General features: G+C 42.5%; 1 protein-coding gene across 1 annotated transcript in view; it reads right to left on the bottom strand.

Annotated features, from left to right (window-relative positions):
- Positions 1-4,816: 4,816 nt before the first annotated feature.
- Positions 4,817-13,940, bottom strand: part of snorc (secondary ossification center associated regulator of chondrocyte maturation) — a 19,365-nt gene continuing 10,241 nt past the window's right edge. Inside the window, exons 2-3 of the mRNA XM_024009192.3 lie at positions 6,959-7,129; positions 4,817-6,605 (exon numbers count right to left, since the gene is read on the bottom strand). Coding sequence (XP_023864960.1) covers positions 6,496-6,605; positions 6,959-7,129 — 281 coding nt within the window. The 3' untranslated portion in view covers positions 4,817-6,495. The remainder of the gene's footprint in view (positions 6,606-6,958; positions 7,130-13,940) is intronic.

The following is a 13,940-nucleotide window of genomic DNA, read 5'->3' as shown; positions in this document are numbered from 1 at the left end:
CAGGAGGGACAGTGGGGACATGCCCCCCCACCCCCCTATGTTAGAAGCAGGTAAAATGGTCCCCCCCAATAAAAATAACATATAAAACATTGCAAGACTTTTATTTAGAAAAATGTGTCGTCAGATGTGTTGAGGGACTTTTATTTTGAAAAGGCCTCTGCTGCTGGAATGTGAGTCACTTCCCCTGCCCCATGACTGATTCCTTCTCACTCTTGGTTGTTACAAGTAGTGTGTTAGTGAGAGAAAAAGCACTGTGCAGCAGCACCACCAACATCACACATAACACTGGGAAAAGTAATTGTTGTTTGCAACAACAAAGAAAGTTTGAGTAAAAAATGTATGAATGTAAATAAACTTTGATATGTAGAACGAACGTGAGCAACTATACGCTTTCTCTTGTCTTGTAGCTAGTTAGCTTTACATTTACAATTTAGTCAATGTTTACTTGTGTCAGCTTTTAGCTAATGCTGGGTAGTTCTGGCTATGTGAAAAACTGATAGTGAATGTTTTGAAGCCAAGAATAGTTGCTAGCTGCACAATCACTGTCAGCCTTCAAGTTAGAAATGGATGTGTCACCAGTCAAAAAGAGAAAAAAATAGGAAATACCATTTTTTCCCAAATTAGTGCAATGGACTGTGAGTAAGGTTCTTGGCAACTGTGCACACACCACCTCTGGCAAACTAGCTGGAAAATTTGATTGCTTTCAGTTTAGATGTCTCTCACAGTGATTATGGGTCATGAAAGGGAAAAAGGATACCTAGTCAGTTGCACAAATGCATTCAACCGAAGTGTGTCTTCTGCATTAATCCCAACACATCTGAAGGTGTGCTCCATGTGTAAAGACTTTGTTTGGTGCTATCATGATCTGGCAGGAGAGTGACAGCCATGAACAGACAGAAAGGGAAAGAGAGAAAGGCCACAAACCAACAGTAAGAAGTGCCTCTCCAAGCCCATAGAGGTCATAGACAGAGGATCTTCCATAGTTGCCCGGCTACCCAATTCCTTGCTCCAGCCAAACATCACGCCACGCCCACAGATGTTAGTTTCTTCTCCGCAATGAATCTGGATCTGAGTACCTCCCAGACAATTTCTAGAACGCAAACACTTTTAACCGTTCTGATTGGTCCCAGAAACCAATGGGTTGGGCTAGAGCCAGAACATACGTGGGTAAAGCAGCGTTTAGAAAATGTGTCATTGACTTTGATACTCTTATTACTTAGAGATGGTCCAAGCACTGATGACTTTTAACTGTGTATATTGCTGGTTATTATTACAGTATAACAACTGTATTATAAGTTGAAAATATTACGTTAAGTTTCCAACCATACAGTATGTAGAGCAGCAGTGGTAACAACCTGACATGGGGGAAGTGAGAAAACGACTAGGAAATGAATCATACAGTAGCAGAAAAAGAGTAGAATATATGCACATTAACAGTCACACTGGTATTGAGTACAGTATGAATGGCCATAGTCCTAAGACTGATTGGACTGTGCCAGAGTAAGTGCCCCTCTACAAGGCCTCCCTTAGCCTTGTAAAGTTGCCCATTTGTAAGTTAAGATTTGTTTGTATAATTTTCACTCGAAATTAGTATTTAAAAAGAGTCTGGTTCTTGTGAAAGGGATCAGGGTTGTGACAGCAGTCTGTGCTTAGGCACATTTGAGGTAATTGAGAGTTTCCTGGTTTCAGACCAGAGGCGTTGAATCATTGTTGTCATCTGTCATCAAAGGGATTGGAGATGGATTATCATTATTGTAAATGTCATCATACTCTATAAACCTCATAATGATATGAAGAAAAAAAAAATCAGTAGAAGGAAAATCATTGACAGTGAAATTAGATTGCCAGTCAAAATCTGCTAAATAGATTTTATTTTACAGCCCCGCCTAATGCAATGTTGTTTTGACACTTGATACCCCCTGTCCGGGGGTATCATCGGATGGGGCCACAGTGTCTCCTGACCCCTCCTGTCTCAGCCTCCAGTATTTATGCTGCAGTAGTTTATGTGTCAGGGGGCTAGGGTCAGTTTGTTATATCTGGAGTACTTCTCCTGTCTTATCCGGTGTCCTGTGTGAATTTAAGTATGCTCTCTCTAATTCTCTATTTCTTTCTCTCTCTCAGAGGACCTGAGCCCTAGGACCGTGACTCAGGACTACCTGGCATGATGACTCCTTGCTGTCCCCAGTCCACCTGGCCGTGCTGCTGCTCCAGTTTCAACTGTTCTGCCTGCGGCTATGGAACCCTGACTTGTTCAGCGGACGTGCTACCTGTCCCAGACCTGCTCTTTTCAACTCTCTAGAGACCGCAGGAGCGGTGGATACTCTTAATGATCAGCTATGAAGAGCCAACTGGCCAACTGACATTTACTCCTGAGGTGCTGACTTGCTGCACCCTCGACAACTACTGTGATTATTATTATTTGACCATGCTGGTCATTTATGAACATTTGAATATCTTGGCCATGTTCTGTTATAATCTCCACCCGGCACAGCCAGAAGAGGACTGGCCACCCCTCATAGCCTGGTTCCTCTCTAGGTTTCTTCCTAGGTTTTGGCCTTTCTAGAGAGTTTTTCCTAGCCACCGTGCTTCTACACCTGCATTGCTTGCTGTTTGGGGTTTTATGCTGGGTTTCTGTACAGCACTTTGAGATATCAGCTGACGTAAGAAGGGCTATATAATTTTTTTKGATTTGATTCAACTTTTGTCGGTTACGCACACCATACTATAGGACAATCTCAATTGCATATTATTGTATCCTCCTTTCTTCTCGCTCCTTGCCTCCTTCTCAAACCCCATTAGATGAGAAAGACAAAGACCAAGGTCCCGCCACTCTGACCTTCTCCAATGGGTTTTGAGAAGTAGGCGAGGTGAGGATAATGTAATTCAGATTCTCCCCATGTTGTCGTTGGATGATCTTCCATGCCATTTAGTTTGTTTTCCTTAGAGAAGCAGCCTTTTGCCTGGTGTGTAATTCTAACCTTCGACCCTGTCTGTGTTCTGGACCTGGGTTGTGCTCATTAGGGTACACAATGGTTAAACGAAAACTTGCATTTCTTATTGGACAAGTCCAGATTGTCCCTCCCTGTTTTAATAAGTTTTTTTCCTTTCGGTGCCTGTTGAACACAATCTGGATGACAGGAGTCTGTTTCAAACCAGAACCCACAGAACCAGCTCTAGTTCTAATCTAGAACCCCGATGGGATGTACAGTACTTGAATTGTGTGTTGCAATGACTCGTTGTTCCCGTTTCACTGAGACAAACTAAACACCTACTGTATGTTGTCTAGCTAGCATATCCAGCATTGAGCACCTGTGAATGACTCACTCCCACTCTTCAGTGTGTATTGCATCAGTCCAATATCAGATATATCAGTTTAATTCAGTGTAATGAAACTACCTGTTAGTACTTTCATTTTCTATTCCCGACCTTACAAATAAAAAATACTGTACCCATATACATTTTTAATGTCAAGACGAACTAATATTATAACTACTATTTGGTTGTACAAAGGGATTTGTTTAATCTTTTATTTTTTTAACCAGACAGTTCAAACCAGTGATATTATTACCTTAAATAATATTTGTTTCACAAAAGCATTAGAGCTCAATTAAACCAAACCTATATTGCAGTATTTATGCAGTAGCTCTTTTTCCATCGTCAAATTAACACAGACTGGTCTTGGGTACTGTATAAAACCTGCAACTACACCAGGGCGATCCTCCTCAGGACTGCTTTCACTTTTCAGAATTAGAAGTGTGGGCACGGGATGAATACTGTAAATAAAGACACCTTGTAAACATTTCTATGGCGGGTTTTAATGAATCCCAGCCTTAGTTAGTCGTTTGGTATAAGGCCACAGAGGAATACAGAAAATGGTCATACTGTGACATAACACATCAAAAAGTATTGTCATTCAGTTGTCCTGTCTTTTTAGACCAGAGGTTAAAATGTGCTTCGCAGGTTAAACAAACTAATTACCCTGTCTATGTTTATTTATTGAAGCATGTTCATCTTAAAATATTAGATTTTTGGGTCAATATGGGTCACTGTAAATAGGCAAATGTTCCTTTTTAACACCTATTTGCCAATAAACAGTAACACATTGTGGGCATTGGGGAAATAAATCTGGCATTTTGTATAGTAGCCTGCATTTGGTAAATTATTTCATTCTCATTCTATTGTCAGGCAATAACACTTGCCTTTTAAGGCACTCAGTATTACTGCAACATAATGAACATGGTGGAATAATCGTCACAAAGACACACTCATCACACCCTTTCATCCACAAGACAAACAAAAACTGAGACAGGATACTCTAACCCACAACATAACCGTCAGAAAAAAAAAGACTTCTACAAAAACAAATCACAATGCTCGACAAAACACTTGGACACACAATTGTAAACTACAGATCATTAATAAAGTAAATAAGGTTTATGTTTTGGCGGTGTCCGAGGTGGAACTGAGTTGGAGCCTTCAAATCCGTGAGCAGCTGCTCTTGCAAACATTGTCAGGAAGCCACATCTGCCCACTCGAGTTAGAAGTTCAGAACAAGAAAGTATAGGCTATATATAATTAAGCCCAAACTGAAAAATCACTAAACCAAATAAGATTTCTAGCGTCCTAATCTAGTTCACATTCCAGTGTTCAAATTTGTGGCTGGCTTATCACAGCATCAGGCCCAAGTGGCTGGCTCATCACAGCATCAGGCCCAAGTGGCTGGCTCATCACAGCATCAGGCCCAAGTGGCTGGCTCATCACAGCATCAGGCCCAGGTGGCTGGCTCATCACAGCACAGGCCCAAGTGGCTGGTCATCAGCATCAGGCCAAGTGGCGGCTCATCACAGCATCAGGCCCAAGTGGCTGGCTCATCACAGCATCAGGCCCAAGTGGCTGGCTCATCACACAGCATCAGGCCCAAGTGGCTGGCTCATCACAGCATCAGGCCCAAGTGGCTGGCTCATCACAGCATCAGGCCCAAGTGGCTGGCTCATCACAGCATCAGGCCCAAGCCAGGGCAGAGGCAGTGCTGACAATTTATTACAGGAATCATGAGGATAATGCACTTTTTGTTTGACCAAATCATGGCTTTAGCCGGCCAATAAATAGGATGTTTTGAGTGATGTGACAATGCAGAATGTGCTCTTTATACGTTTCAAGGCATCCCTTCCATTTTGTTTTTTACATCCATGATCTTGGCTGTCTAACTGATGACAGATTCGGCGCAGGTCTCTTTGCTGATGACGCGTTTGACTTTCAATGTGAGTTTGCGTGATCTCAGCTCAGCCTATCAGAAAATCGAGGTGGCCCATCTTGGTAAGGGGACCAGCCGTTGCCCACTGATCAGCCAAAGGCTCATTACAGATTAGTATAACAGATACATTGTTCAAAAATCTTTAAGAAATCTTGACAGGCCCATGGCCTATCGGCCATGTCACCTTTTTCATTGTTTTATTTTTATATAAAACAAATATTTTTGTCTGTGTCAATTCAGACCAACCCACCTGACAAAAAAATGGTCTATCCCATCTGACATTTGCCAGAATTGTCAATCCACCCCTGCTGCATTGGATTTCTCTTAATGTGACCAAGGGAGATGTCTGCTTTAGGTGTAATGCCTGGAGCCACTAGGTTTGACAGCTCTAATGCAGTTCCACCTCTGACACTATCCGCTATGCGGATGTTGGCTAAAGCGGATCTGATTGAATCTAGCCCTTAAATATTAAAGCTACAAGTAACTTCCAAAATAAAGGAAACACCAACGTAAAGTGTCTTAATAGGGCGTCGGGCCACCATGCGCCAGAACAGCTTCAATGCACCAGATTCTACAAGTGTCTGGAACTCTACTGGAGGGATGCAACGCCATTCTTCCATGAGAAATTCCATCATTTGGTGTTTTGTTGATGGTGGTGGAAAATGCTGTCACAAGCACCACTCCAGAATATCCCATCTGGTGACAGACGGCCATGGCATTTGGTTTACATCGTTTGCGCATCAAACCACTCAGTGACCACTTGTGCCCTGTGGATGGGGGCATTGTCATCCTATGGGGGCATAGCCATGGTAGCCAAAATAATGGCCTGATCAGCATTTTTATACACTGGAAGAACCTGCCCGTCTCTGTTGTAATCTTATTGGCAAATCCTAACTTCCACTTAAATCAATTTTGACTTGAGTGGAAGCTAGGATTGACCCTTTAGCAACAAGTGGACATGTGTGCCAACATAAACAATATGATTATAGTAGCTAGAGTCTGAAGGAAATTCATTGTCGGTTGTGCTTCAAGGCCAAAGGGACCTGCCACATTATATTAGAGCATCCAGGGGTTATAGAAGGGTTGTCACATTCACAATATGTATGCGTATAAGAGAAACTGAGCAAAAGTGAGAAGAGAGAGAATGGGCAAGAAAGACCATGAAGATAGATGAATAAGAGAGAGAAGTGGAGGTAAGAAAAGTGTGAGAGATTGAAAGAGAGGAAGAGGAAGTTGTGGCTCTAGGAAGCGGTGAACTTCCTGAGTGTGATGACAATGAGGGCGAGGAGGACTGAAGCCCCCAGGAAGACAGCGATGACAATAGCTGTGATGGCGCCCGGGCCCAGGACACCTGGACACACATAGTACATGCAACAGGCAAAGGTTAGATCACCAACCTGACACTAGTGTATAAACCATGATTGTCAAGTCAAATTCAAAGTAAAATTCTATTCAAAGTGCATGTAGCGTCTAAATACAATTGTATGGTTTATTACCAATTCATTAAATTTAAAAGGGGTTGTGTGGAGCAACTAAGACACAAATAACCCCACCACTGTGCTTTCACCAATGGCTCTTGCCATGAAAATATTGTCAGAATATATTATGTTCTTAATCCTCTGGGTACAACCAAAATTATTGATATTAATAAACTGGTGATGGGAAATGTTCTGAAAAAATTATGACATGAAGTGCCTGTCTCACCTTCCTCCTCATCCATGGCCTGTGAGTGGGTGGTGTCCTCATACTCTAAGGTTAATACTCTCTCCGTCATATCCTTGAAGGGATCTTTGGTGGTGACGTCATATGCCCCGCCACCAGACAGTGTGTCCTGGTTGTCCCCTTGTAAAGTTGGCGTGGGGTCTTCCACGGTCTCTGCGAACAACAACCGTGTGTGTTCACAATTTGAGCATGTTTGTAGACGAGTCTAAAGTGCCTTCAGAAAGCATTCATACACCTTGCCTTATTCCACATTTTGTTGTGTTAGAGCCTGAATTCAAAATGTATTATATAAAATGTAAATCACCCATCTACACACAATACCCCATAATGACAAAGTGAAAACATGTTTTTAGAAAATGTTAGCAAATTTATTGAAAATGAAATAAAGAAATATCTAATTTTACACCCTAGTCAATACATGTTAGAATCACGTTTGGCAGCGATTACAGCTGTGAGTCTTTCTGGGTAAGTCTAAGAGCTTTTCACACCTGGATAGTACAATATTTGCACATTATTATTAAGAAAATTCTCCAGGCTGTCAAGTTGATTGTTGATCATTGCTAGACAGCCGTTTTCAAGTCTTGTCGTAGATTTTCAATCCAATTTATGTCAAAACTAACTTTTTATTTTATTTTATTTCACCTTTATTTAACCAGGTAGGCTAGTTGAGAACAAGTTCTCATTTGCAACTGCGACCTGGCCAAGATAAAGCATAGCAGTGTGAACAGACAACAACACAGTTACACATGGAGTCAATAACATAGTAAGAAAAAAGAAAAAAAAGAGAATCTATATACAATGTGTGCAAAAGGCATGAGGAGGTAGGCAATAAATAGGCCATAGGAGCGAATAATTACAATTTAGCAGATTAACACTGGGGTGATAAATCATCAGATGATCATGTGGAAGTAGAGATACTGGTGTACAAAAGAGCAGAAAAGTAAATAAATAAAAACAGTATGGGGATGAGGTAGGTAAATTGGGTGGGCTATATACTGATGGACTATGTACAGCTGCAACGATCGGTTAGCTGCTCAGATAGCAGATGTTTAAAGTTGTTGAGGGAGATAAAAGTCTCCAACTTCAGAGATTTTTGCAATTCGTTCCAGTCGCAGGCAGCAGAGAACTGGAAGGAAAGGCGGCCAAATGAGGTTTTGGCTTTAGGGATGATCAGTGAGATACACCTGCTGGAGCGCGTGCTACGGGTGGGTGTTGCCAACGTGACCAGTGAACTGAGATAAGGCGGCGCTTTACCTAGCATAGCCTTGTAGATGACCTGGAGCCAGTGGGTCTGACGACGAACATGTAGCGAGGGCCAGCCGACTAGRGCATACAGGTCGCAGTGGTGGGTGGTATAAGGTGCTTTAGTAACAAAACGGATGGCACTGTGATAAACTGCATCCAGTTTGCTGAGTAGAGTATTGGAAGCTATTTTGTAGATGACATCGCCGAAGTCGAGGATCGGTAGGATAGTCATTTTACTTAGCTAAGTTGGCGCCTAGTAAACACTGAGGCGCGGTGAGTGAAGGAGGCTTTGTTGCGAAATAAAAAGCCGACTCTAGATTTATTTGATTGGAGATGTTGATATGAGTCTGGAAGGAGAGTTTGCAGTCTAGCCAGACACCTAGTACTTATAGAGTTCCTTATATTCTAGGTCGGAGCCATCCAGGGTGGGGATGCTAGTCGGGCGTGCGGGTGCAGGCAGCGACCGGTTGAAAAGCATGCATTTGGTTTTACTAGCGTTTAAGAGCAGTTGGAGGCCACGGAAGGAGTGTTGTATGGCATTGAAGCTCGTTTGGAGGTTAGATAGCACAGTGTCCAAGGAAGGGCCAGAAGTATACAGAATGGTGTCTCTGCGTAGAGGTGGATCAGGGAATCGCCCGCAGCAAGAGCAACATCATTGATATATACAGAGAAAAGAGTCGGCCCGAGAATTGACCCTGTGTACCCCCATAGAGACTGCCAGAGGACCGGACAACATGCCCTCCGATTTGACACACTGAACTCTGTCTGCRAAGTAGTTGGTGAACCAGGCAAGGCAGTCATTAGAAAAACCGAGGCTACTGAGTCTGCCGATAAGAATATGGTGACTGACAGAGTCGAGGGGCGGAGCTGTTGGCCAAGGTTGGAGTAGCCAGGAGGAAGGCATGGCCAGCCGTTGAGAAATGCTTGTTGAAGTCTTCGATTATCACAGATTTATTGGTGGTGACCGTGTTACCTAGCCTCAGTGCAGTGGGCAGCTGGGAGGAGGTGCTCTTGTTCTCCATGGACTCCATGGACTTTAGGCCACTCAGGAACATTCAATGTAGTCTTGGTAAGCAACTCCAGTGTATATTTCAAATCAAATGTTATTGCGAGGGTAGCGAAATGCTTGTGCTTCTAGTTCCGACAGTGCAGCAATATCTAACAAGTAATCTAACAATTCTACAACTACCTATTACACACACCTAAGGGACAGAATAAGAGAATACGTACATATTTGGCCTTGTATTTAAGGTTAATGTCCTGCTGAAAGGTGAAATCCTCTCCCAGTGCCTGTTGGAAAGCAAACAACCAGGTTTTCCTCTAGAATTTTGTCTGTGCTTAGTTCGATTCCGTTTCTTTTTACCCCCCCAAAAACTCCCTTGCCGATGACATAACATRRTGCAGCCMYCACCATGCTTGAAAATATGAAGAGTGGTACCCAGTGATGTGTTGGATTTGCCACAAACACAACSCTTTGTATTCAGAACATAGTTAATTTCTTTGTCCTTTTTGTTGTTGTTGCAGTATTACTTTAGCCTTTTAGCAAACAGGATGCATATTTTGGAATATTTTTTATTTTGCACAGGCTTCCTTCTTTTCACTCTGTTATTTACGTTAGTATTGTGCAGTAACTACATGTTGATAAACCTTGCTCAGTTTTCTCCTATCACAGCAATTAAACTAACTGTTTTAAAGTCAACATTAGCGTCATGGTGAAATCCCTGAGTGGTTTCCTTCCTCTCCGGCAATTGAGTTAAGAAGTATCTTTGTAGTGACTGGGTGTATTGATACACCCTCCAAAGTGTAATTAATAAGTAGACTATTCTGAATCATTTAATTTATTTCTGAACAGACAGGAGTAGCCTAATTCTATAACTTTGGCAAATGTATTTGAATTTATCAGGGGTACTGCAGCCCCTCCAGAACCCTTCTCGCGGCTATGGTTCTATAAGGAAATAAATGATCAAGTGCAACGCTGGAGAGATGCATTGCTGAGAGAGATCATAAAGTGAATCTCATTCTAGTTATGTGAGAGATAAAAGGCCCACTTCTCACACAGCCACACAATGGGGGTCTCAAACATAGGTTACAAAGTTGTACAAACCATAAACCCGAATAAACTCTTAGAATAGAATATCAGGCCCGGGGCTGAAAATCGACTTTTTCACAAATTAACAAAGAGTCAACTCGAATGAATTTTAATCACTTTTAATATAATTTTTACATTGCAAAAAGTGAAAAAGATTTTTTCAGCCACTAGATGTACTGTATCTGGCCAAACAGGTTCTGGAAAGAAACAGTCCAAAACAGAGAGGTGTCGGATCTTGTTCTGGCAGGATCCGGCTCATATTCAGCACTGGATTTAATATTCAAGACATTTCAGCCTATCATTTTTAATTTGTAAAACATTTCCAAATATGTAATTCCACTGACATCATGGTATATTTAATGTTTTTTACCCCTTTTTCGTGATATCCAATTGGTAGTTACAGTCTTGTCCCATCGCTGCAAATCCCCCCCTACAGACTTGGGAGACATTATGGGCTATTGTGTATAGGCCAGTGACATCAATGTTATCCATTTTAAATTCAGGCTGTAACAACAAAATGAGGGAAAAAGTCAAGGCGTGTGAATAATTTCTGTAGGCACTGTATAAACTGTTCAAATGTAGCATTGTGTACATATTCGTAGTGCAAAATATAACTTGTACAGATCTCTTCAGGAAATAGATATTCTACCCTCAATGGGACTACCTGGTAAAACAACGGTTAAATAAAACATTTCCCTGAGGGTAACTGAACAAGCTCAGTCAGACCTGCAACTCTCTAGACTAAGTTGCTATTCACATACTATACGCTGGATAAAACCAACCCTGGAGAAAGAGTGTGAACTGAAAATATGACTCATGTTATATTACACATATTACAGTAGCTTTGCTAATGGCTGCTAATATATACGAATTTAGGAATGTAAGCTACTGTATGCTCTTCTATCAGAGAGCCAGTGAGTGACAGAGCTCTGAATGTAAGATACTGAGTACAGAGCTACGTATTAGCCCCAGTCTTTGATGCTACAGTGGAAAGTTGCTAAGCTACTAGCTTCTCCGCGAGCAGCCTCAGACCATGGCTTGAAAGGATGTCTTCGTATGGGGATCAACACTCTCTGTACACAGTACAGGTAGCCTCCTCTGTGTGCTCTCTCAACTCCTTCGCACACCTCGCTCTTCTCTCCAGCTCTCCTCATTCTGCCCCTCTTCTCTTCTCACTGTACACATCTCCTCTCCCGCGTCTCTCACCCCTCACCCACATTCCACAGGTCCTAGCATGGAAGTGCTACACGACTTTTCACACCTTCATTGCAGCCATGGAAACATGATCCAGATCTCTTAAACATCCCTCTCTCTCTCTCTCTTACTACCCCAGTAGAGGAGAGTGAAGGGCCAAGAATAGTAAAAGTGGATTCTGGATAAGGCCAATTGAAGTTACTAAACTGCGACTTGATTTGCTTCAATGATCTGAGAAGGGGTTTTGTGTTAAGTGCACAGCTGAGTGAGCTTGACTTTTTAATTGAAAGGAACAGGGAAAATTCGATCCCAAATCTACAAAGAAAAAAAACGTCCACACACACACACACGTATGCACGCACAAGTGCACACTTTAGGAAGTTGGAAGCACCTTAATTGGGGAGAACAGGCTTGTGTTAATGACTGGAGTGGAATGGTATCAAATACATCAAACATATGGTTTCCAGGTGTTTGATGCCATTCCATTTACTCCGTTCTGGCCATTATTATGAGCCGTCCTCCCCTCAGCAGCCTCCTGTGGTGCATGTGCGCACACACACACAAGCCCACCTATCCACTCAGACTTACAAATCCTACCCGTACTCACGCTACACATACCAACAAAACCATGTACCAAAAATATTTAAACACAACAGACATAATTTACCGTTCAGTTATAAAACCGCCCACTCTAAACCTTACTGAACTCTGACAATCTCACAACCAAGCATTCCCACCATAGCCGTGGGAAGTAGGGGTGCAAAAAAAACAACCCCCCCCCCCCCAAACAAAACAACTTCCCTCGGCTATGATTCCCACTCAACCTTGCCAATACGTTTAATTTGATAATCTCGAAAATACACATAACCAAACGTATCACTTCAAAAGACTCTCTCACATAGTTGGAATTGAATGTGGCTATCAAAGATAAAAACAGAATAATGTCCAAAGACTTGTGGGCCCATCACTATGATTCCAACATCACACACAAACTCCGATAGCCAACTCTGTTGGTGAGGGCCTGTGTCCTGTGGATGAGCCGAGCAGAGGGCGGTCGGAGTGGGTATTTCTGATGCTGCTGTGTGTGTTGGTTGACTCATGTGTTAACGTGTGGCTTCCTGTGCAGGGGCTGGCTGCAGGTACAGAGCCCTGGGCCCCTGGCCAGCCTTGCCATCAATGAGGCCTTCAGCCTGTGGCACAAAAGGCCGCTTGTGCGGTCATGGAGGGCGGCTGCAGGTCTGCAGTAGAGGCAGGCTCCAACTGGTAACGGCCGGCCAGGCTCAAACCTAGAGTAGCCCAGCCCCTAGACGTCAAACAAGCTTGTTTATCAAATTGTATGAGTTTGTGTGAAAAGGTTGTACCTCCTTGGATAGCTTGGTTGACTGAAGACAGAGAGAAAAAAGTGCTGCGATGTTTTTCCATTGGTGTTTGTTCACCTCATCAAGGAGGGCAGGAGGAGTTTGCTTCTCAGTAAATTTCCAGTAATGGCTCCCATTTGTAACCGCAGCGCTACCATTGGCCAGCTAAATAATCTCCATCTACTACAGATTGACACTGAGCTATATCTCATGACGCAGTTTCCAAAGGTGTTCTTGCTATTAGTTTCAGGTAATTCCAATCTATAAAATCCTTCTACAGATGTAGGATGTTCATTTGATCAACCTGTTGCAGAATAACGTTTGTAAATTTCAGACTTGATTTTCCCTTACGAAAAATGTATCAACCCATAATTTTTCCCCCATTAATTAGAATCTATTTAATTCACATTTCCAGTTGCTGCAGGATTATTTTCCTGCTGTAGCAAACTGGCTTAAATTAAGATCACATATCTGTACATGGATCTTATATTGGTACCCACGACCAGTCGGTCATAAGACATTAACATGGGTCTTACATCTATGAGGCAAGGAAACACATAGGCTCGCTGTCACTCATTGACATTAGGTGGGCATTTCCAGTGTGGCAGTTAAACTGTCTGTGATCACAAAGGCAGCGAAATTCTGATTGTTTTTCCACTAAGTGGTCTTTTGACCAATCACATTAGATATTTTCACATCAGATCTTTTTTGAAATTTGATATTTTTTTTTTAGAGCTGATGTGATTCGTCAAAAGACCAATTAGTGAAAAAAAGATCAGAATTGGGCTGCCTGTCTAAACCAGCCTCTATGGCATACCACCATGTCTCATTCACCCAGAGGAACAGATCCACATTTCACTAACATACACAGCTAATCTGCTTCACATCCAAAGTCTAACTCACTGATGACGGAACATGCCATCTCAGTAGTCTCGTGCCTCCTGTACACATCCGATACTGTACTACAGTCGTTTGTGGCTTGGACCTCTCCAGTCAGGATTTCACACGGCCTGGAGAGATGACAAAGCTTTCATAACGGGTGTATGTGAACGCCACCCTGCCCGGCACTATCCCCCCC

The sequence above is a fragment of the Salvelinus sp. IW2-2015 genome, linkage group LG19, assembly GCF_002910315.2.
Source record: "Salvelinus sp. IW2-2015 linkage group LG19, ASM291031v2, whole genome shotgun sequence".
Lineage (NCBI taxonomy): Eukaryota > Metazoa > Chordata > Actinopteri > Salmoniformes > Salmonidae > Salvelinus > Salvelinus sp. IW2-2015.
Note: the sequence above shows the minus strand (reverse complement) of the source record. Positions and strands in the feature narration are given on the sequence as shown.